Here is a 23,307-nt window from a genome sequence, read left to right on the forward strand (position 1 = left end):
CTTCTTGTCTTTGGCTCTCAAAATTGTATTTGAACTGGTACTACTTCAAGCTTATCCGACTGAAAGTGTTCCGCACCTGATTGTATAAATGAATTAGTCTGAATAAATAGAAACACGTCTTTTCAGCTGGGAGTAAAAAGGAGGCACGCTCTTTGGCTTGTAATGCTATATTGCAAGCTATCGACGATAAAGTTATCGAGTCAAAACCGAGGGTTAAAGCTGTGAAGATCAAGGAAGAAAAGATGGAAGCAGAGGTGTCACTCTCTAAGACTCCTGACACTGTCAAACCTGTAAGTAACTCTAGAAATGCGCTCCATCTGACAGCGTGTATTCTGCTACCTTTTTTCAGTTCCATGGATCACCAGTTTCTTCTTGATTCTACTGTTTTTATTGAACTGTTGGAATATGTTGGTGAAACTGCTGTACTGAAGTTGGTACTGAAGTTGATAATGTTGTTCTAAGTTGTTTTAATGCTCTCTACTGCAGGAAGACAATCCTATTTCTGTGGTGGCAAGAACTATAGGCCAAGTGCAATGGGACTGTGAGAATACAGGCACTCCGAATAGCCCCATGTTCCTCATGCAGACGACTATTGGAGGGAAGATATTCTCCGCTGCCGGTAAGCTGTTATCAGTAGGTTTAGTAGGTTAGCAGTTTAGATCATTGTGGCAAACTCTGTGCTCCTAGTAATATGAGTATAATAGAGGAAATGTATTCCACAATATCATCACAATAGATGATGGACACATGGATGATGGAGGACTCTTCATAATTATTATGAGAAAGTCACATAACTGATGAGAAACTAGGCGTGCTTGTTCCTAAGTAGATACAGCTGAGGCTTTGTTTTAGACTATGATTCTGTCTTTTTACCACAAATAGTTGGCGGGCCACAAACACTATAGACTGACTGGACATTGTTAAATAGAAAGTGGCGCATCTTTTCCCAATTAGCTGAAATATTAAAATAGATATTGCTTCAGATAAGTGTGAACAGCTGCCAAATTTACTTGAAGCACTCACCTTTGGATCTTTAAAAGAAGGTTGATATAGCGTGATGTTAATTTTTAATAAATGTGAATACAGTGCACTCTCAAGATACGATTACCCTGATATACGATTTTTTCATCTTACGAAGTGGAACAAGATTATGTTTTCACCTAACCATACGAATATTATTTCACCATACGAATTCAACAAAATTTTTGTCCGAGTTCAAATTTGGCAGTCGGCGGTGCTTATTACGTATGTCAAACTAACAAAGACACCGACATGCTGTTCGCTGAAAATATTTTTACAATGCCTAAAAGAGACATGACCGATTTCTCTCAGTTCAGCATTTATCGCGTGTAAACAAGTAATATTTTTCCTTCAAAACCAGTAGCAAAGTTGGAGTTGCAATCTCTTCATACAAAAGGTCCAGTGGTCAGACAACTTTCCTTAACCCGCTAACAAAAATCCACTTCATTACAAAACTAGCATCATTTGGTTTTATTGTCAAATTAGGTTGAAAAATGTTTTAAAAAGGTGCGCTAAAAGCTATAGTGAAAGCAAAGACAAACTGATAAGTTAATAAATTTCGGTGATAAAAAGTTAAAATTCAGTTAAATAGTTAAAAATACATACTAAAATATAGCTTCAAGCATGTGTGTTTAGTAAGATAAACTTATTCAAAGTGATTTCAAAGTTTCGTTACACGAACATCTATCTTAAAGGTAAGAATTTTTACGGTACGTAGTACTGTTCATAGCACATTGTAATGCTACCTTTTAATGCAGATTATAACCAATGAATACACTTAATATACTAAAGTTACTGTAGGTAACAATAGTTATTAAGGTTAACATGCTATTTTGTTACTCATTTTTAGTATGTACAGCACTTGGATAAAATTTTGACGGTTTTCACTAGGGGATGTTTGCATTATTTGTAATTACTATTGTTTCTATACCCTACATACGATTTTTTCACCATACGCTGCCAACCCTGGAAGGGATCAAAATTGTATCCTGAGGGCTCACTGTAATATGTTCAATTAATTGCTGTTCCCATGTTTGAAATGGAAATGAACGGATGTTTAAAACTACATCAGCTAACATGATTGTTATTGGTTGAATAGTTCACCTAATATCGTAGCATCTGCGCTAGTAACTTGATATTTTTTGTCTGTCATAATATGAGTAGCATTTACATAATTTTAACATTACTATGTTTCCACTCGAAGATCCTTATTTCAAGTATACATGTCCATCAAGTATACATGTCCATATGCTGGTGTTCTTGCAGCCGCTCATAAGAAGGAGGCAAAGCAAAAGTGCTGTCAGGCAATTCTGGACGCGCTCGAAGCTAATGAGATCGAGATTCCTGAGGTAAAACTTTGATGTAACTACTGCTCCCTCGCAACATTTCACGACACGGAATTATCTCACTTTTATTTGTGACTTGATGATGTCATGCATTGCTTCTAGAAAGGAATGTTTTCTTTTAGTTATCTTGCTATTTTAGGGCTGTCTATAATACTATATATTCGTTTTTAACAGCAGTGTTCCTAAAGTTGCAGATAGTCACTATGATTATGTCAAGGCTACAGTCAAACCTCAACATATGAAGTTAATTTGTTACGACTTTGCTTGTCATTTCAAAATTGTCATGAGGATATTTTTTTTAAGATTTTGGTTTATGTCATTCCACAACTCGAAAGCCTGCGATTAACAATAAATACCGCAGGTAATTAATTACTCAAAGCATTAAAGTAAATGTATTATATATACTGTAACTAATAAAATGAAAAATTAAATGTGTAACATGTAATTTATGTGGAGGAACTATATAAATAAAGTAATCAGTGTAGAAGTGTCGACTTGATGTGTAGGTTTGGAGAAGTAATACTGGTAGAGATATGAAGAAATTTTGGTGAGATGAGGTTCATACCTGGCTTATATAGTCTATACTGTTATTTTTATTTGTGTTCGGTTTTTCATTTTTGACCTGTGTTTACTTTCACCTACAAAATGTAATATTTCAAGAAATTTCCAAGATGGAGAATCAAATATTTAATTTACCTTTACATCATATTTAATAAGATTTATATGTTGAGGTCATCGGTTCGACAATATTAAATGTGATCAGCTGAATAATATAACCTGTAATTCCAATGGGGTAAAGTTTCACTGTATTTCACTGTATCGTTGTAGATGTCGAAAGTATAAGTTAAAGGTTTATTTAGTTATACCAAGGTAGCTATCCATACTGGTAGCATCGTGAAATTACAGTTAGTTACACCAAGGTAGCTATACAAAATGGTAGCATCGTGAAATTACAGTTAGTTACACCAAGGTAGCTATACAAAATGGTAGCGTGGTGAAATTGCAGTTAGTTATCCCAAAGTAGTTATCCAAAATGGTAGCATAGTGAAATTACAGTTAGTTATACCAAGGTAGCTATACAAAATGGTAGCATGGTGAAATTGCAGTTAGTTATCCCAAAGTAGCTATCCAATCTGGTAGCATAGTGAAATTACAGTTAGTTATACCAAGGTAGCTTTCCTAACTGGTAGTAGCATGGTGAAATTTCAGTTAGCAGTAACAAGGTAGCTATCCAATTTGGTAGCGCAAAAAAAATTTCAGCTAGTCACAACAAGGTAACCATAAAAGTGTTCATTTAACGTCTGCTTCAGTTTGAATTCATACCATTCAGCCCATGACTGAAGTTGATTTTGACCTGAAGTTCTTCAGTTCAGTTATTTTTTATTTATTTTATGATGAGCCAATGTTATATTCCCTGACATCAATAGTGAAATCTCACTTGCTATATAAGTTTTGTACAACTGAAACCGTGTGCATACACAATACTGCTTGTTGCTAGCGGGGTGCACAGCAGTCAGTCTCAAGTGCAGTGGTAGGAAAGATGTGGCCAGAGATTGCCTGGGGCTTTAAGTCAGAGGTGAATGATAACCGACCGGTTTACACGGCTACCTGTGTGCTAGACGGTGTGGTCTTTGAGGGAAGGGGTGAGTCTACTACGTACTTATGTTTAGTATTGTGTAAGGAATATGATGCCTTACTCGAATGATATAAAGGCGCATCTTCGCTAGTTAGTCGATTGCTCTAGCTTTTTTGATAATCAAAATTTTTGTTGATTGTCGTCAAGTTGTCATAATATTGTTGATACTCCTTTACTCACCCTGTAACACTTTCAATGTTTACAGATTTTAACATGATTTTAACATGGGTGCATCACCGTGTCCAATTGCGTTACACTTATAGTACATTCTTGAACCTCTTATTCACTTTTTTCTGACACATGAGAAACGATTAAACATAATTTGACCATAAAAAACAGCAATGCTGTTATTTGAATATTAGTAGGCTTACCTTTATACATAGGCTTGTCTGTGTCTGTGCCATTTGAGACCACCGAGTTTCTCGACAAATTGGGCTGAAAAATGAACTCGGATGTTTCAAGATATTTCAAATGAGATCTTGATTAATTGATCTCTTATTGTTTGCTCTCTACATCTATGTCTAGTCAATATTCCAGTTGAACGGGTGAAGTTGCTATGCTAGTTAGTGTCTGTAGACTCATCTAATGGGGCAACTGTTAATCTGCATAAGAGGAATATTCTTATAGCAAAGTCTTCACGAATTACCTTAGCATACACAATTATTTGATACGCAACTTAAAAATTGGGCGGCTAATTGTTTTGGGATGTGGATGAAGTAACATCCAACCTGTGTCAGTCAGTTTCCCAAAAGATTCCAGAAATTGCAGTTTAGTAAATGAGTATATATGTAAGCCGTTGTCCTTCACACGCTTTGGCTAAACACTGCGTGGGTAACATTGCACAGTACTTTATGCTTTCATTTTTAATTTCAAATTCATGGAGCTTAGAAAGATTACTGTGAATGGCAGTAATAGTTAAAAAAGGAGACGTTTTTTATTTAAATTAAAGCCACAGATAAGTAAACAAAGATCAACATTCTCAGGTCAACTTTTATAAAAATCCTCTGAAGTTTATGCTTTGGTGAAAGTGATAGTGAGGAAGAAATTGAAAATATGCATGGAAAAGAAAGTGAAAGTAAATGTTTAAAAACTGTTTGTGATTATTAAAAATTCTTCTTAAAAATCAAGTATGACAACAAAAATAATTATATAAAAAATATAAAAATTAAATTATATTTAAAGTTCAAATATTCATAAGTTAAAGAGTACCTAATATTTATCATGACCTTCACCTATGCTCCTTTATCTCCTGTATTGCTATGGCTACATCTAATTTATCCTGTTTTCATTTTACAAAGGTAATTGGAGAAGAATAATTCTAGTTATTGAGGAGTCTCTTGAATACAATTTAGTTTTTTCATGTACAGTTTATACTAGTTTCATATAATACTTTGTGTTTTTAGACTATGGATAGTCAGTCACCTGCGATAGTTAACATTATTTTGAGTTTTTGAACTAAATAGATAAAACCAAATATACTTATATTAATATGCCAAAATGTACATTGTAAAAGTGCATATAATTAATTATATAAACAATATATTCTCATGCCTAACATGGTAAAATATTGGCATAGTAAGACATGGCAAGTATAACAAGTTTGTGGTTTACCCGTGTTTGCTTAAACAATACCAAGACTTGGGAGCCTGTTGTACGCTGGAGACTTGTTGTTGTAGCTGGATCAAAGAAGCTGGCAAAGAGAGAGGCGTGTGACAAGGTGTTGGAGGCTTTTGCTGAGGGAAAGGTTCAGGCCAAACCCGAGACAGATGAAAAGAAGGTTGGCTTTGATTTTAAATATTGGCATGTTTCTTTTATTATTGATTTTTCTTATCGATGTCCTGTCAGTAGAAAGACTCTGCCTGCCAGATCGTGAATGTCTGCTACAAATGTAACAAGTTATTTATTGGTAATACCGAATACCTAGCGTTTGTGAAAATTTTCCATGAATGGCTATTATTGCCTGTGCAATATTTTCACCGTTATAATATTAAAAGTAAAAATTAAGAAGCTATTCGTATAACCTAGACATTGATATGTTTGTATACTTAGGCAAAGCTAGGCATATATTTACTGTTTTACTTGTCTGAAGTGTTAAAATTTGTAATGGACTAGCTGAATGTCCGGCGGTGCACGAATAATAAAAAGGTTTTTGCGCACCATTTTAACTTTTAACTGACTAATGAAGGTATTGGCTCATTTCTGTGTGTGCTATAAGCTTAATTAGTTTATGTTTTATATACATACATTTATAACGTTTTATTAACATATAACATTTTTGGGAAGGCTGGGCATGTAATTTTCTTCTAGTAAAATTTTTCTTTTGCTACATTAGTGCAAGCGTGCTAGCTAAAGCATGAAGCATTTTAACCAAATGCCATTAAAGATTAGCAGTTGTAATAAGTAAGTGTACAATTATTCCATAGTGTGGCAAGTAAGCCGTTTTGTGTAATGGATAGCACGCCTGTCTGTGGAATTGGCGTTTCCTAGCTCGATTTATAGGCAAGTAATCATAAAACCATAGTAATTATCTAATGTAAACACCTCCGGGTAAAAATCGTCACAATTTTACGTAAGTGCTGTACATATTAAAAATCAGTAACAAAATAGTATGTTAACCTTAGTAACTATAGTTAGCAATAGTAAATTTAGTATATTTAGTGGTTATGATCTGCAATAAGATGTAACGTTACAATGTACTATGTGCAGTACGTACCGTGAGAAGTTCCCACATTCGAGACAGACATATAACATAAACGTTTAGCTTACTAAACACATACATAAAGCTAAGTTTTATTATGTATTTTAACTATTTTACTAAACTTCAACTTTTTCATCGGCTAAAATTTTATCACTTATCTGTTGCCGGTTTCGTTTCCACAATAACTAACAACGCATAACGCTGCACCGAGCATAGCATTTTTTTCATATATTGTGGGAGGAATTTCAGATGATAAGATATTTGTTATTTTGACGTCTTCAGCACCTGGATGGCCAAATTTGAACTTTGCTCAAAATTTTTGTTGATATCATATGGCGTTAAATATTTTGCATGGCGCGGTGGAAAAAACATCGTGTTCTACATCATAAGAAGAAAAAATTGTATAACAAGGTCATTGTAACCTGAGGGCATACTGTATATAGGTTTGAAGGCTAAGTAATGAAATTTAGATGTAACTATAGAAACATCACTATCTGACCAAATATTTACTCAATCTATACTATTATCATGATTCCCTTTCTAAAATTCTTAGTCAACACTCAACATATTTTTGGTTGTCAAACTAGGCATAAGCCTTTCAAAGTCTTAATCGCCTAGAGGCTGGCGTTCTCGCGTTTGCATGTAGTACCGAAAGTTAGATACAGAATTGAATACCTCAGTGCCAAACCTAATCATATAACTGCAACAAATTATATTTCTGTCCGGTTTTGTGTGAATCAATTACAATTGTAATTGATTTGAGAGGATTCACGGTTGCGCAGTGTTCAGTAAACTGAAGGTGGCAATGCTACACAACTTCTCACTTTTTTCACTTGTCTACAAAAAATTAGTCTAAAGCTTGCTGTCAAAGCTTCAAGTTCAGTTTTCTTTCCTTTTTGTATGGCCGAAGGGGTAATTTTGGAAAGATCTTGGAACAGATTAGGCAATTTAGATGTATTTTACTGTTCGTAAAACATAAAATCCCTATAACGTAAACGTTCCTGAAATAGATTATTTACGTTATAGGAGTGTCTACTGTAATTGTATGGACAACTCATGCTATTCCCATGTGGTACCATGTACGGTTATATAAGGTTTTGCCCATATAAGGTTATTGCTTTTTCTTTGGATCGTCCACGGTCTGGTGTGTGGGCAGTCTGAGCAGCCGTTGTTGAAATGGTATATTCGTATCAGAATGTTCTTGTTACCTTTCGGAAATTATGTTTAGGTCACTCCAACAATCCCCAAATCAGGGGTTACAGCTCTCAAAAAGTTTAATATCATGTTTGACCAGCCTGAAATTTCAGTGGAGAAAATTGATACCGAGGAGCCGTCCCACTTTGTGGCATCAGTTTTCATTAGCGACAGGTCATTCACGGCAACAGGTGATTTTTATTTCTCATCCCATCACCGCTACCTTCTCTTACTTCTGTTTGGTTTTTCACAACTCGTGATTCGTGGAACATATATGGAATGTACAGAATTTCCTGCTTGTCATTTATTGTTTGTCTTTGTACAGGAACGACTGAGTTAGAGGCCACTGCAAACGTAGCCAGTGTTGTTCTTGCCGCCCTTAATGCTAAAGAGATTGAGGTACGTTAAAATCTCCAATATCTCTTTGTTGATCAATTTTCTAGTCAGACATAGACTTTATTATTAAATTTAGATAGTGGGTTTTAAGACACTCACCTCTATCATTCTGAATCGAACTGAACATCCCTAGCTTTCCTTCCTAACAAGCTAGCGTGTGTCACATATTTATGGGCGGAGCTTGTTGTGCCGATGATGTTGTTTTAGAGACGGATATTGAAACGCTTTAAAAAGCCTTCATGGCTTTGAATGTAGGTGGATCAATCATTATTTTGAGTACAAAACCGGAATCAGCGTGTCTGATTTACCTAGAGAATACAATATAAGTTGTATGTGGCAGTTATGGTTTAAACATTGCAAAATTCAGATTGTGGCACATGTGAAAAGATTTGTGTAATTTATGTTAAGTTAGACCAAACTAGTGAAGACTATCTAAATATACTATCCTAGTTTTTGTAAGTGTTTTGGTCAATACCCTGATAATCCACTGTGTTGATGGAAGAATTCCTCAATTGTGTTAATATGTTCTGTATTCTGTACTGAATCTGCCTCGTTGAAGTCAAAGGTTTTTTTAGATTGTTATAAATTCGGTTAAAAAATGAATGACTTGACTTATTTGTGAGAATACCTACAACCTGTGAATTCCAAAAATATGCTGAATTAAAATGGTCATTCACATACTTATAACATCCTATTTAAATGAGCAAATTAAATTTTAGTTGCAATCACATGGGTTTAATATTGTTAACCCTTTCGCAGGCAAATTATTTTGGGCTATTTGAGACCACTTTGGCAAATTAATTTTTCAAAAATTGATTTAAAGTAAATCATTGATACACTTTTATTTATGAAATTGTATACGCGTATTATGTTTTTATTATACAGGTAAATGCAAATAAACATTTATAAGTCAAATTTTTATATAAGTGTTTCTCTAGCTATAGTAATATTGGAAGCATTTACCCTCGCAGAGGCCTACAACACAGTTTTGACATCATGTGCTTATTATTGTTTCTCTATAGCTTTGCCTATAGCCTTTGGAGAACGCCATGACAGTAAAAGAAAGTTGTAGCACTCTGGGAAAATATTCAGAAAGCAAAACAGAAGCATAAACAAGCTACAAACAATATTCTCCATTTTATTCAAATACGTTTTTGTTTCGGATTTTTCGGTTGCTAACAGAGACCAATATATTTTTGTTTACTATTACTAAAAAAAATGAAATGAAAAAAAGGCAATAAGCTAACCAGAAATCAATTTATAAAAAACGTTCGCGTGGCGACATAATAGTCGCTCTGCCCATTGGCGTCAGTATCGCGAAACGACAAAAATGTCGCTATGCCTGCAAAAGGGTTAACATTGTTTTTTCTTGTTACTTGCAAGAATTACTAAACATTATTATGTTTGTTGTACAGACTCTGGTTCTAACATCACCGGCAGGCACTCAGTTTCTCCCGATCTTTGCAGGTGCCGCTGATGGCCAGGTTCAACCGCAGGTTCAAAGACAACAAAATGACCTTTGAGGTACTTGACACAGAAGGGAAGAAAGAATATCTGGCTACATTTAAATATGGAGCCAAGGTTTATACTGAGAAATGTATGTGCTGTTGCCATCTTATACATTTATTCGGTGTGATCGGTGAACCATCATTGTCCTTCGCTATTTCTGCTCAATAACCTTGGCCTATTTTCTTTTAGCATGGTTACCGTTCATTCACAAGCTGAACTTTGTCTTTCAGATAGCGAAGTGGTAATAGTCCTCACTCTGTTCACGTGTTCTGTTGTTTCAGCTGACGTAGGAGAGGAGGACGTCGCGCAGAAGCTGGCGCTCAGGATATTTGATGCTGTGGCTGAGAAAGATGGAAAGAGGAAGAAAGGTTCAGAAGAAACCCCTGTAGACGAAAAAGTACAATTATACATACTCACTAGAGCACTTCTAGCTAGCGACAAGATTACATGGCTCATTTGATCTTATACCACGGCATATAATGATAATTCAATAGTCGGTGCACCTTGCTGATAGGCTTACAGGTTCTTTTGAAAAATTCTCCTTTGGTCACGCAACAAAATAAGATTTTTGGAAAAATTAATGTTTGCTAGTTATTTTTCTGGTGCACATCTCGCATCTGGTCTATCTCATTCTATATTACTATAATGTAGAAACAACACCTGCCGAAGACACCAATGCAATTACTTCATGAAAAGAACCCGACACTCAGAGTTGAAGTTGAACTTATCGGAGACCCAAAAGGCGCCATTCCATTTATAGCTCGAGCCACAGTCGATGGCCATGTGAGTAGAGCTAATGTTGACTCAATTCATTTTTCTTTTCATCCCTTCTTATGTTTCCTTCCTTGACTCAAGTGTATTGTATCCCTCTAGCTTGTTTGTGTAACCGAAGCAGAATGACACTCTGTTCTATTTTTTATTATGAGGTTTATTTATGTATATCTCTATAGGATGTCTCTACGCATGTCTCTATACTCTATAGGATGTCTCTATGCATGTCTGTATGGATGTCCTCTACACTGACACAGTAGTTCTATCATCTGATTTATACACATGACTTTATGCAGGCATTCCAAGGATCCGGGCAGAGCAAGATGACTGCTAAACACAACTGCGCCGCTGTCATTCTCGCAGAAGTGTACGGACACCACTTTGACAGCATCGGTAAGCCTTCAATAATTTTAATCATGTATAATATTGTTTTTTATTTCATTTAATTTTATCTATCTTTGATGCACTTGTACATACATCAATTCTCTGTTATTGAAATTTGCAAAAACTATTGCGTTTGATGCGTACTTTGTTTGACCACTGTTGCTGTTGTTCTGTCTACAGACATAGTAATTCTGTCTTCTTTGGTCACTTTTATTGGTTCCCGAATGAGGATGAGTATGTTGTTTTACAGGATTAGAGAGGTGGTAGACTATTGTCACGGATTGGCATCTTATCTCGCTTCGACCTTTCACCGAGGTTTGCTTGATGAACTTTGAATAGCAAGTCTCATCTCAAACGACTGTCAGATTTTTCTTTGGAACTTGCTTTTTCTCGTCTCGGCCAATGCTAGTTGCATCTGAGCGATCAGATAAAACTGAAAGAGACGATAGCCTACAAGGTTATTTGTCAAGGTCGCTACATTTCCAGAGGAAAAGCAAGTTGTAAAGAGAATTGCACATCCTTTGAGCCCGAGTAACCTTATTACTAATAAAATTCTTTCCAGGCGGTACAGGTTGCTGTTTAGTGCACTCCGTTGGCTTTCCCATCAGCTCAAAGGTGTCACAAACAGGAAAGGCTGGCCCAATGGCATGGCGCCTATATATGGCGTCATCTGATGTGTCATCGTCGCACGACATGCGTCAGTGACTGGTGCTTCTTGTCTAGTCAATGGCAGCTAGTGGCGCTTTGACACGTCAGACGAAGAATCAGCCAGTGCAGACACCTGTACACGAGTGCCAGGTTCCTGCATAGCTAGAGATTGCTGTCTCAGGCATAGCTCATACTCGGCGCATGGAAAACCTAGCGCCTCATACAGACTGGCTCTGGAAGGGAGCTGGTTTTACCTGTGCCATCCGTATTAGCCTGACTCCAGTCAGTGTGCACGTGGACTCAACCAAATATTCTTGGAAACACGTTTGGTAGCTATTGACGTTAATTAATTGTTTACAACTGGTTAACTGGTGCTTAATAATTGATTGTAGGTAAATTCAACCAGCCCGTGTCTGACAATGATGTGCAGAGGGGAGATATTGGTGGAATTGAACCGCAGATTCTTTCAACCACTGTATGTATTCTAAAGACAGCAAATGTTCCAATAGTCCAGTCTATTTCTAATAGATGCTGCCTAACAGCTTTGTGGATATCAGTTCTGTAGTGGTTCAGATTTCAAAGTCCTGTCGGATAGCGACAAGCTTGTCGGCTGTTGCAGTCTTAACACTGCCAAGAGGTTGAGATATTTAGAGATATTAGTTTTACGCTTTCTCAGTAATCCGCCTTAATGTATATTTGCCAGGTGCAAAATATGATTAGAGACAAGTTCAGGGAGGTCATCTCAAGTGTAGATGCACGATTTAACAGCAGGAAGGTGCTCGCTGGGTGTGTGATGGTCAGAGGAGATGATTTGAAGTCAGCACAAGTCATCACATTGGCTACTGGTGGGCATGCTACCATAATTACTTGAGTCTATGTGAGATAGTGTTACTCTAGTAGTTAATGTTTTATGTACGTCATTACCAACTTAATGTTAGTGAGAGCAGACAAATCCATAAATAATAAAACCCACAAAGCTTTTAATGTAAGTTGTTCATTCTCATCCGGGTTGACAACTCTAGATTTTGCCTATATTTTGTGACTGTAGTAGTGTTAGCCTATTGCCCTTAGGTTTATAGAAGCGGTTTACTCCGTTTGTAATTGTTTTAATTATATAATGAAACTATTGTCTTGTTACAACAAATTTGGAAACCCACACTATAGGTGTAAAATGTCACAACTTGAGAATTCCCAATTTTTCCAAATGTGGTCTCTGGTCCAAGCAGGAAGACTGTCATACTGACTTGATCTTGGTCATTATTTCATTATCTTTTTGTCTAAATATTCACTATCTCCCCTATTTTAACTCTCATAAAACTAAATTTTTTATTTACTTCCTTTTAGATATTGAGTTGAGAATGTTTTTGTCGACATTATAGTTGTCTCTTTTAAATATTTAAAAGTTTGACTTTATATTGTTTATGCATTTTATGTCAACATGTATAAAAAGTAACTTGATAATTTCATTTGAACACGGAATTTAAAACTTTGCAAATTCAAACGTTTTCCACTCATTTTTGAATGACAAATTTTTCACATTCAGCACAGGGAAATGGGGGGTATTGGTTGCGTTTCTCAGCAGGCATCATGCAATACATTTCGAATATAACCTACTGATAAATCTTTTAGTACTATACATAGATCATATGTGTCAAACTCACTCCCCGCTGGCCACATTCGGCCCACCTTGTAATCATATTTGCCTCGCAAGATCATTTTACATTATTATTATTTCTGGTCCACCGATATGAAGCGCTGATAAGCTGCACAAAACTAAATATCCCATAATGCAACACTCCAGCTGCCGTGCCGCATACTTCTAGCATCAGTTAAGTCTAGCTATTACAAGATATTACGAAGATAGCCATTAGCCTGATGAGCACCTGCTGTCCATTCTGAAAATCTCCACAACGCAGGACTTTACACTAAACGTAAACGAACTTGCTGCCAAAAAAGATGCCAGGTATCCGGCTTCGGTCAAAGCATATAATCAGAGCAGAGTCATAAAAGAAAAGAAAACTGAATGATTTAAATTGTTATTGCTGAAAAGCACACCTTTAATGTATATTTCCAGGTTTTGTTGCATGTTCATATTTCTAACTTGTATAATTTCAACAGGAGATATTTTGAAGGAGAGCAAAGTCTTTTGGGATATTTAAATTTTTTTATTATATACATTGACATAGGAGCAAAGGAATTATATACATTGACATAGGAGCAAAGGAATTATATACATTGACATAGGAGCAAAGGAATTATATACATTGACATAGGAGCAAAGGAATTTGAATTGTATTTATAACTATATATTTTTATGAAGAGCAAAAAGTTATATAGAAGTAATTCAAGTTTTAAGTTGGTTTCAGAATAATAATCCTGTCTGTTTTTATACATACTCATGTTCCAAAACATTTGCTTTTAGTGTGTTCAATAAATGTTTATCCTTTTCGGCCTGCGACCTAAAGTGTGTTTTGAATTTTGGTCCCTTGTACAATTGAGTTTGACATACCTGACGTAGATGAATGTGAAGTCTGTACAAAAACACATAAAACTCAAGGATATTTTCACTGCTCCATCTAATATTCTTGTCTTACACCTCCCAAACTAAGATTAAAGACTTTACTGTATGGATAACTACTAATGTCATGTCACTTCGAATAAAATCTGCTCAGTACAGGGCACCCTGGGTTATGGTGTCCCTGTTTTATGGTTTTTTTGCCTTACGATGTGGAAGATGATGTTTTGTCGTCTCCTCATTACGGCATTTTTTGCCATGCGACATCAACAAAAAATTGTTCTTGAAATTAAAATTGCGCGGTCGATGTGCTGAATACATTGGAACCACGAAGTGGCTGATATAGTATTTGCTGAAATTCCTTCCACAACTCCTGAAAGAGGTACGATGCGCGCTCTCGCTCTCAGTTCAATGTTCTTCATGTTTCATAAATGCTGATATTACGTGAGCGAAACGAAAAAGAAAAGTAAGCGAAAATGAAAATTTATTGTGCATTTGAGCGTTTAGCATATTTTCCATAAACTCTAATTCATTATATATATATACCTATAGAGCTACATATATAACTTTATTTCGTTAGCTATGGGTCCTAAGCTTGTTAACGACGTTAAAGGAAGAAGTAAAAAATTGGTTACTATGGCAACGAAGCTAGAGTTACTAGGTTAACCATAAGTTAACTAGCTACTAAGGTTAATATACCATTTTGCTACTAATTTTAATATATACAGTGCTCGTACAAATGTTTGATGGTTTTTTACTAGGGGTTGTTTGCATTGGATAATTACTATGGGTTTTTATACCACATTTTGGCTGTACGATGCCAACACCAAAAGAATTGATGTTGTATGGCAGAGTCCACTGTATTGAAGTTGTGCCCTCTTTTAAAAACAAAAGTCTGTTAAAATGGAACTCGTGTTACACTGTGTATGATGCAGCCGATTCCTAACAGACACTACAGCCGTGTCCGCTATAAAAAAGGTTTTTCTATACAATCAGAACTACATCTGAAATTAGACGTCAAGGTGATTCTAGCGGAAATTACAAGACTCAAGTTGTAAAAATGGATTTTGCATTGTTTATCTTTGGTCCTGGTTACTCCAGTCTTTCTGATTTAGTGATGCATTTAAGCCTGTTGAGGAGAGGCTGTGTGCTTTTTTAATCTAAACTAGCTCAATGGGTTTTTAAATTCCGCACAAGTCTGCGCGTAGTTCAGAAATCAGTACATTCTTTCTCAATCTTGGTTTGCAGGAACCAAATGCATAAGTGGAGCCAACATGTCACACATTGGCAGTGTGGTGAATGACCTGCACGCTGAGGTGCTTGTCAGGCGAGCGATGAAGAACTATCTCTATACTCAACTGGACCTGGTGAAGTCAGGCCTACCCTCTATTCTTGTGCCATCAGCTACGGGTACTGCAGCTTCTCACTAAACCTTTACCGCACTCACATGGTTATTTAAAATATAGTGACTCTGTATTGGCGAAGCATTTAATTAAATGTTTGTCTGTAGAGACTGGCCCTGACTACGGTCTGGCAGAAGGAGTCAGGTTTCACTTGTACATCAGTTCTCCACCATGCGGAGATTCAAGGATATTTATTGCGAGCACAACCAAGGAGGGAGAGGAGAGTGCTGAACAAGGAAAAGACAGCAACCCAGCTCGTTCCAACCGTGGGCAACTTCGTGTTAAGATAGAGGCTGGCATGGGTAGGTTGTTTTTTTCATGTTTCTTTTAGCCTTGGTATCTTACGATCGCTAGTGCATGAATATTGCTCAGCTCACTCTACAAATGCTCTCATTTTCATATATTTTGTTTTGAGTATCCATTTCCCCTTTTCACAGATGCAGGAAAACATTTGGTTTTTTAACACCTCAGATTTCAAACACATCACATTCTGAACATAAAGTTAGATATATCTGTTTTTCAGACATCAGACAAGAATTTGAAACACAAACATTCAGATATAAGCCGAGAAAACTGAACAAGGTGGCTTGGCTGATAACTGAAACATTTTTATCTTTGTTGTTTAGCTATCGGCTATTCTTCTATATATTAATGTTTTAGATGTTACTATTGATAGCAATAAAATGTTTTGCTGTGCTTTTTTGTTACATAATCTTTAGAAGGATTTTTTATTAGGAAAAAAGGTATTTTTAGACTTTTATTTTTATAAAACTGAGGAAACTAGCCTGGGGTAAATCTGTGGTACGAATTGCTACAGTTACAACAACACATTACCCAGTCAGGCCTTCTTCATTAATAGATTATTTTGAGAAATCCTGTGCTCATTATATATCATATTCTCTATTTATATACAGTTTATTGCGTAGAGTAATTTAAAATGCATTGAACAGTTTAGAATTATTTACATTATTTGTAATGAGAAAACTCATTTCGGAATTCCTTCTAGCCGCTTGTCTACTGTTCTTCTGAAAAAGATTTGGTCCAAACCAAGTTCAGGTCATAAATGGTTATTTATGGAGGTATTACTATCTTAACCAGATTCTTGTTCAGAACAGATTGTTTTGCAGGTACAATACCGGTGAAGGGAAGTGAATATGAGAGGATCCAATCATGGGAGGCCATCATGTCAGGAGAGAGGTACCTAAACATGTCCTGTTGCGACAAGGTTGCTCGCTGGGCATTGCTCGGTATACAAGGTGAGCAACACTCTCCTATTATGTTTCTCATCATCCCTCACCAAGCCTTTCTGAGTAGTAGTATCCAGTGACCAGTATGAAGGGATGTTTCAAGTGACCAATAGGAAGGGATGTTTCAAGTGACCAATAGGAAGAGATGTTTCAAGTGACCAATAGGAAGGGATGTTTAAAGTGACCAATAGGAAGGGATGTTTCAAGCAGGCAGCTGAATTATTAGTGCACAATCCTCGCTAAGCACTCGATCAGCCAACATTAGCTATTGATTTTCCTTCTTTTTCATTTTCCAACTTATGGATGGCTGATGGGACAGACATTTGACATTTATCTATTTTTATTAAAATCTTATACACTTGATGCGTTGCATACTTTCATACTCAAACATGTCATCAAAATGATCTTTGCTGTTAATTTAATAGTGATGTGATTGGCTAGCCACATTGTTTGTTCTGTTTACTACTGCGTGTACACGCTACCATTGAGAGCTGATGCACATAGAGTTTACAGCGATGACACGGTTACACTCTTTCTTTGCAGGCTCTCTTCTCAGCAATCTGATCGATCCTGTCTACTTCTCCAGCATCATTGTGGGAAGCATGTTTAATCAGGAGCACATCTACAGAGGGCTATACGGTATTTCATCCCTTTCCGCAACCAGTTTTGTTGTCGATGAGCTCTTCTTGAATAATGTTATTCTTGTTATTAAGGGTCGTATAGGGTCATGTTCAAGTGAAAAAATATGTTAACACCATGTAGTTAGGTAGCCGCTTTTATAGAATCACCAAACATAGGTCTTTTGAAGTATCGGTTTTCTTGTAGTTAGCTAAAAGTTGACATGCATATTTGACTATGGCTCAAAATCCACCATGGCCTAACTAGCAAAAACGGACCCTGAAGGTTTGTAGGTTACTGAGAGGTGAAGGCATAGCATAACAAGTTTTAGTTAGTATTGTTTCATTTTAATAAATCAAAATAAAACCATATGTCATGTTTTGATATTTCAAACCAAATATACATGAAAATTTTAGCTAGTCACAAAAACGATACATTAAAACAATAACTTGTTATGTTTTGATACTTCACAACAACAAGTTATTGTTTTAAAGTATCGTTTTTTGGGACTAGCTAAAATTTTCATGTTTATATTTGGTTATGGCTCAAAAAACAACTACGGTTTAAACCAGTCAGTTGGTGTAAATGAAGAATTGTTTGTTATCGCTCATAAAATGATAGCCTGAGCTGAGAAATGCGTTGGACATTTATGATCCTTTTCTGGCGCAAAGATCTTCACAGAACATATGCACAGGACATTTGAGTGGTGCATTCGTGAATGCACAGATAATGTTTAATGGAACTAGCGCGAGGTATGACCTTCAATGGCAAACTCTGTCCACACCATGCAGGAATAAGTCATTTATTAGTCTATCAATTATTTGAAACAGTGACATTTTTTAAAATGATGAAAGGCGATGCAGGGGGAGGCGATCCTGTTGAGCAATTCAACTGAAGAATTCAGCTATCAGTTCATGCATGATCGTTTTATATGTTCTGAATATCGTCAATTTATTAGTTAGCTGCTCTAAGCAACAATACACTATTCTTTGTTATACCTCATCTCGTGACTAGTCAAAACTGTAGTGTCTTTTGAGGCCAGATATGCATGTACAAATTACATATGCTAGTTGCCGGAAAAATTCCTCAAATGACCTGAAATTTTGGGATTCTCCAAAAAGGAATGCTTACCGTAAATTCCGGCGTATAAGTCGAAAAGTTGACACCAAATTTCAAGCTTACAAATCTATCTTCGGCTTACGCAGTGGTCACGTTTTCATAACACGAATCTTGTGAAATTAAACTTCAAAAACCAGTACAATTCAAAATTACATGCTATGGCATATAGGGATTTATTTAGGAAACAGTAACATACTAGTAATCCTACTCAACATGAGATGGATCAAACACAAAGTCCCACTCTTCACCATTTAAATTGTCATCACTGGGATTATCTTCCGGAATAACGTTTTTTTTCTTCGAATTTACTGCTTTTCTTGTAGTATCTGCCCACAAGCCCACACTTGGATAATCCGTTTGACACATCCACTGTCGTCTATCAAACCTTTTTCTTGTACATGAATGATGATTCCTAACAGAAATCTGTCTTGCAGCATGACTTTTCTATTAAAACCTACATATTATGAAAGGTGGCATTTTTTCGTCCTATTGCCGAGGTTGGCCAACATGATGGTGAAGTATTGTTTTTCATGCCTTGTGGTCTTCACTAGAGCTGTCGTCTCTCGTTCTTATGTTGTTGTGCGTTTTTGCTGATGGCTTTTTAAATGACATTTCTTCAGCTAGCATCACCTGCTTCTGATGCCTACTGAGCTATTAGCGATCAAATGATTTTCGAGCCAGAGAAGGGCATCGACTTATACGGCAGGTACATGTCAAAACCAGGATTTTTGAACCAAACTTTAGAACTCGACTGGGACGCTGGAATTCACGGTAACTGCAGGATGTTAACAGATTGTTTCACCTAAACATGACCTTTACCCTTTATTTGTTGCACAGAAGTTTGCAAGCAAATAATTATGTGGTTGGTTGCTTACATTTAGAAAAGGTTTTAGACACTGCTGAACCTTTTCCTTGCCAATGAGGTATATGTATTAAGATGGTTATAATTCTAGGTGAGAGTGCACAAATAATGTTCAAGCCATCATCTCTCTCATGAAGTGAAATATCGGTTGTCATCAGCTATGAAACAGTCCAACTTGAAAAGTGGATAAATATTATTGTGTATTTACAGGCCGAGTTAAGGATCTATCAACACTTGGTGAGATTCCCACTCCGTTCAGCCACCACTGCCCAGAGATAATTGGAACCATCTCTCCTGAGGCAAGAAGCACCAACAAGCCACCCATACACGCGTGAGTGGTTTACATTTTACCAGCTCTCAGTGTTAGGCCGGTTTCAAATAGACTCTCTAGTACCTTGGGGTTTAAGTCAGTTATTGCTATTCTCAATTTCGATAATTTTGTTTATTATTTTGTAATATACAGTTATTCTCAGTTTAGATAGTTTGGGTTACAGTATTTCCTAGTTTTATATGCAAAAGTGCTGGTCATTTTAAGACCACTTTAAACAGGTTTTTAGGATCAACTCAATTGCCAGGCAGCTATTTTCTATCCGATTCTTCTCTAAAATCTAAGAATACTCAATTATTTAGTCATAAGTCATCTATATAGTGTATATCACTATATAATCATCCCTCATATCACTATATACTCATTACTGATATCATTGTATACTCCTCACTAATGTCACTATATACTCATCACTCATATCACTATATACTCATCACTCATATCACTATATACTCATCACTCATATCACTATATACTCATCACTCATATCACTATATACTCATCACTCATATCACTATATACTCATCACTCATATCACTTTATACTCATCACTCATATCACTATATACTCCTCACTCATATCACTATATACTCATCACTCATATCACTATATACTCATCACTCATATCACTATATACTCATCACTCATATCACTATATACTCATCACTCACATCACTATATACTCATCACTCATATCACTATATACTCCTCACTCATATCACTATATACTCCTCACTCATATCACTATATACTCATCACTCATATCACTATATACTCATCACTCATATCACTATATACTCATCACTCATATCACTATATACTCATCACTCACATCACTATATACTCATCACTCATATCACTATATACTCCTCACTCATATCACTATATACTCCTCACTCATATCACTATATACTCATCACTCATATCACTTTATACTCATCACTCATATCACTGTACATCCTACATCAACTTTCGAGCTTAATGCGATCTGGGACTGAGCTCGTATGTCAATTTACTCACATGTTGGTGCAATTTATTTATATATAGAACAAGTAAATATATATTGATTGGTTTCCATACTCTGAAAAACACAAACAAAAACACTTAAAACAAGATATTGTAACAGAAAAAACATTGGTAATTGTCCTAACTTACCACGTGCTTTCAAAAAGCAGCAAATTAAAGAAAATGTGATTAATCGAAATGTATCATTATCGAAAGTTATCCTTCGTTACAACATTTGACTTTGATAAATTTGGATTCTAATGCACAGACTTGAAAGCAAACTTTTTTTAAAAACTTGATGTAATTAAAATTTCTTTGGTGATCGTAGTTTTGAATTTCTTCTCGTGGCTTAGCTAATTTTTCCTTTGTTTCGCTTTCACGATCAGCCGGTCGTTTTAAGAGAAACCTATCTAAGGACGTTTGTCACCCTTTCAACATGTTGCGAAAAAGGATGAACACAGGTGTCTTAAAACAGGGTGAATGCTCGACCGCTAGCCAACTTGTCCGAATGTATATTTTTATAGTCTTGATAGATAGCACTGGCCTTTTCACATAGTATCGTTTCAGTTGCGCTGTCGCCTGCTAATTGTTTGTCTTTTATCCAAAGCATGAGTAGTCTCTCCCATCTCGTCGTAAAGATCGCTATGCCGTTTGGAAACCATGGTTAGTCCTTTTGCAGGCTTAATGCCCTTGATATTATCCTTCTGTTTGCTAATTGTGCATATTGTGTATGTATTTCTGTCATATTGGCGAGCCAGATCAATCACGCCTTTCTCATACTTTTCAATAATTCCACATTTAATATCAATTCTTATCATTCGCTTCTTCTTTTCATTACCCATCATTGTACTGGTTAATTTTCAGTCTACGTGCAGTACTTTTAATTCACATAAACCTTCCCCTAAAAAACTCGCACAAATATGATGTTGTTCTCATAAAACACCTCCGACATACTTGGCCACTGACTCGCATGCTCGTATCTCAAACATGGCTCGTATATTGGTGCTAAAACTTGCTTAAAAGCTGGCTCGTATTTCAAGTTTCTTGTATGTTGCGGCACTCATAAGTTGACGTGTCACTGTATACTACTTGATCATATCACTTTATTCTTCTCCATCATATTATACAGTGTGCCATCCGGTTATAATGAGCCTGTTATTTGAGCTCTTCGGCTTACATTGTCAAACACAATGTTTTTCCGTCCTCGCTAAATGACATTTTTTTCGTCATCTTTCGATATCGAAATTAAAATTTGGCAGTTGGTGTGCTGAATACGTCAAAATAACGAAGATGCCATTGCGTTATTCGCCAAAATCCCTCCCCCCTGAAAGAGATACGATGCTCACGCTCTCTCTCTCTGTGAAAATGAAACGACTCAGATAGGTGATAAACTTTTAGCCAATGATGAAGTTTAGTAAGATACATTCTAAAACTTCCTTCAAGTATGTGTTTAGTAAGCTAAATTCATTTAAGTTAAATTCAATGTTTACATGTATGTTATACGTCTGTATCAAAGGTTTGATCTCCCTATGGTACATAATGCACATAGTACATTGTAATGTTACATTTTATTGCAGATCATAACCACTAAATACACTAAAGTTACTGTAGGTAACTATAGTTACTAAGGTTAATATACTATTTTGTTACTAATTTTAATATGTACAGCACTTATATAAAATTTTGACGATTTTAACCGGGAGGTGTTTACATTAGATAATTACTATGGTTTTTTATACCTCTCTATACCAAGTTTTCGCCTTACGATGCCAACACTGGGACGAATTGAAATCATATGGCGAGAGTCCCCTGTATTAGAGGGTCTACTATATACTCATGGTTCATGTTTCTCTTGTTTTCTAGATTGGTCTGGCAGGCCATAGATGAATCTGCAGAAACAATAGATACAAGAAATGGACGAACATTTGATAAGGAAACATCCAGCTTGGCCAAATCCAAACTCTTCGGCCGATATAGGTAATATCTGTTGTACTTTTTCTCTCCTAAATAAGCTAAACTTTATTTTCATGTTAAATTTTGAGGTCTTAGTATTTGCTATACTTTATCTTCATTATGTTATTGTTACATGGTTTGTCTCCTTCTATCTACATTGATGGCTGCGCTCCATTATCATGCTACATGTTGCTTATAACCACATTGTAGGAGCATCATGGCTGCCAAAAATGTGCCTGAAAGTTATGATGACGCAAAAGCTTCTGCCACATTGTATCAGGTTCGTTATTAAACAATTTCCCTCCTGTAGTCATGTGTTGTTAGTAAACAGTTGCCCTGCTGTAGTCATTTGTGTTGTTATTATACAATCTCCCTATTGTAGCCATACATGTTGTCAGTAAACAATTGCCCTGCTGTAGTCATACGTGTTATTAAACAATTTTCTTCTTGTAGTCATGTATTGTTTCTAAACAACTGCCCTGCTGTATCCATATGTGTAGTTACTAAACAATAACCTTACTGTAGTTATACGCGTTGTTAGTAAACAATTGCCCTGCTGTAGTCATGCATTGTCACTAAACAATAGCCTACTGTAGTCACTAAACTATTGCCCTACTTAGTCATACGCGTTGTTAGTAAACAATTGCCCTAGCTA

General features: G+C 36.1%; 1 protein-coding gene across 3 annotated transcripts in view; it reads left to right on the forward strand.

Annotated features, from left to right (window-relative positions):
- LOC137407303 (A-to-I RNA editing regulator adr-1-like) overlaps positions 1-23,307 on the forward strand; it is a 49,897-nt gene that overhangs the window by 26,110 nt on the left and 480 nt on the right. For all 3 annotated transcript variants that reach the window (XM_068093910.1, XM_068093911.1, XM_068093912.1), the window contains 20 exons: positions 127-290; positions 487-619; positions 2,287-2,369; positions 3,865-4,009; positions 5,679-5,779; positions 7,929-8,085; positions 8,220-8,293; positions 9,758-9,887; positions 10,081-10,196; positions 10,451-10,582; positions 10,867-10,963; positions 11,995-12,077; positions 12,306-12,447; positions 15,366-15,527; positions 15,628-15,822; positions 16,648-16,776; positions 17,311-17,406; positions 19,577-19,697; positions 22,563-22,676; positions 22,863-22,932. In XM_068093910.1, coding sequence (XP_067950011.1) covers positions 127-290; positions 487-619; positions 2,287-2,369; positions 3,865-4,009; positions 5,679-5,779; positions 7,929-8,085; positions 8,220-8,293; positions 9,758-9,887; positions 10,081-10,196; positions 10,451-10,582; positions 10,867-10,963; positions 11,995-12,077; positions 12,306-12,447; positions 15,366-15,527; positions 15,628-15,822; positions 16,648-16,776; positions 17,311-17,406; positions 19,577-19,697; positions 22,563-22,676; positions 22,863-22,932 — 2,444 coding nt within the window. The remainder of the gene's footprint in view (positions 1-126; positions 291-486; positions 620-2,286; positions 2,370-3,864; positions 4,010-5,678; positions 5,780-7,928; positions 8,086-8,219; positions 8,294-9,757; positions 9,888-10,080; positions 10,197-10,450; positions 10,583-10,866; positions 10,964-11,994; positions 12,078-12,305; positions 12,448-15,365; positions 15,528-15,627; positions 15,823-16,647; positions 16,777-17,310; positions 17,407-19,576; positions 19,698-22,562; positions 22,677-22,862; positions 22,933-23,307) is intronic.

The sequence above is a fragment of the Watersipora subatra genome, chromosome 10, assembly GCF_963576615.1.
Source record: "Watersipora subatra chromosome 10, tzWatSuba1.1, whole genome shotgun sequence".
Lineage (NCBI taxonomy): Eukaryota > Metazoa > Bryozoa > Gymnolaemata > Cheilostomatida > Watersiporidae > Watersipora > Watersipora subatra.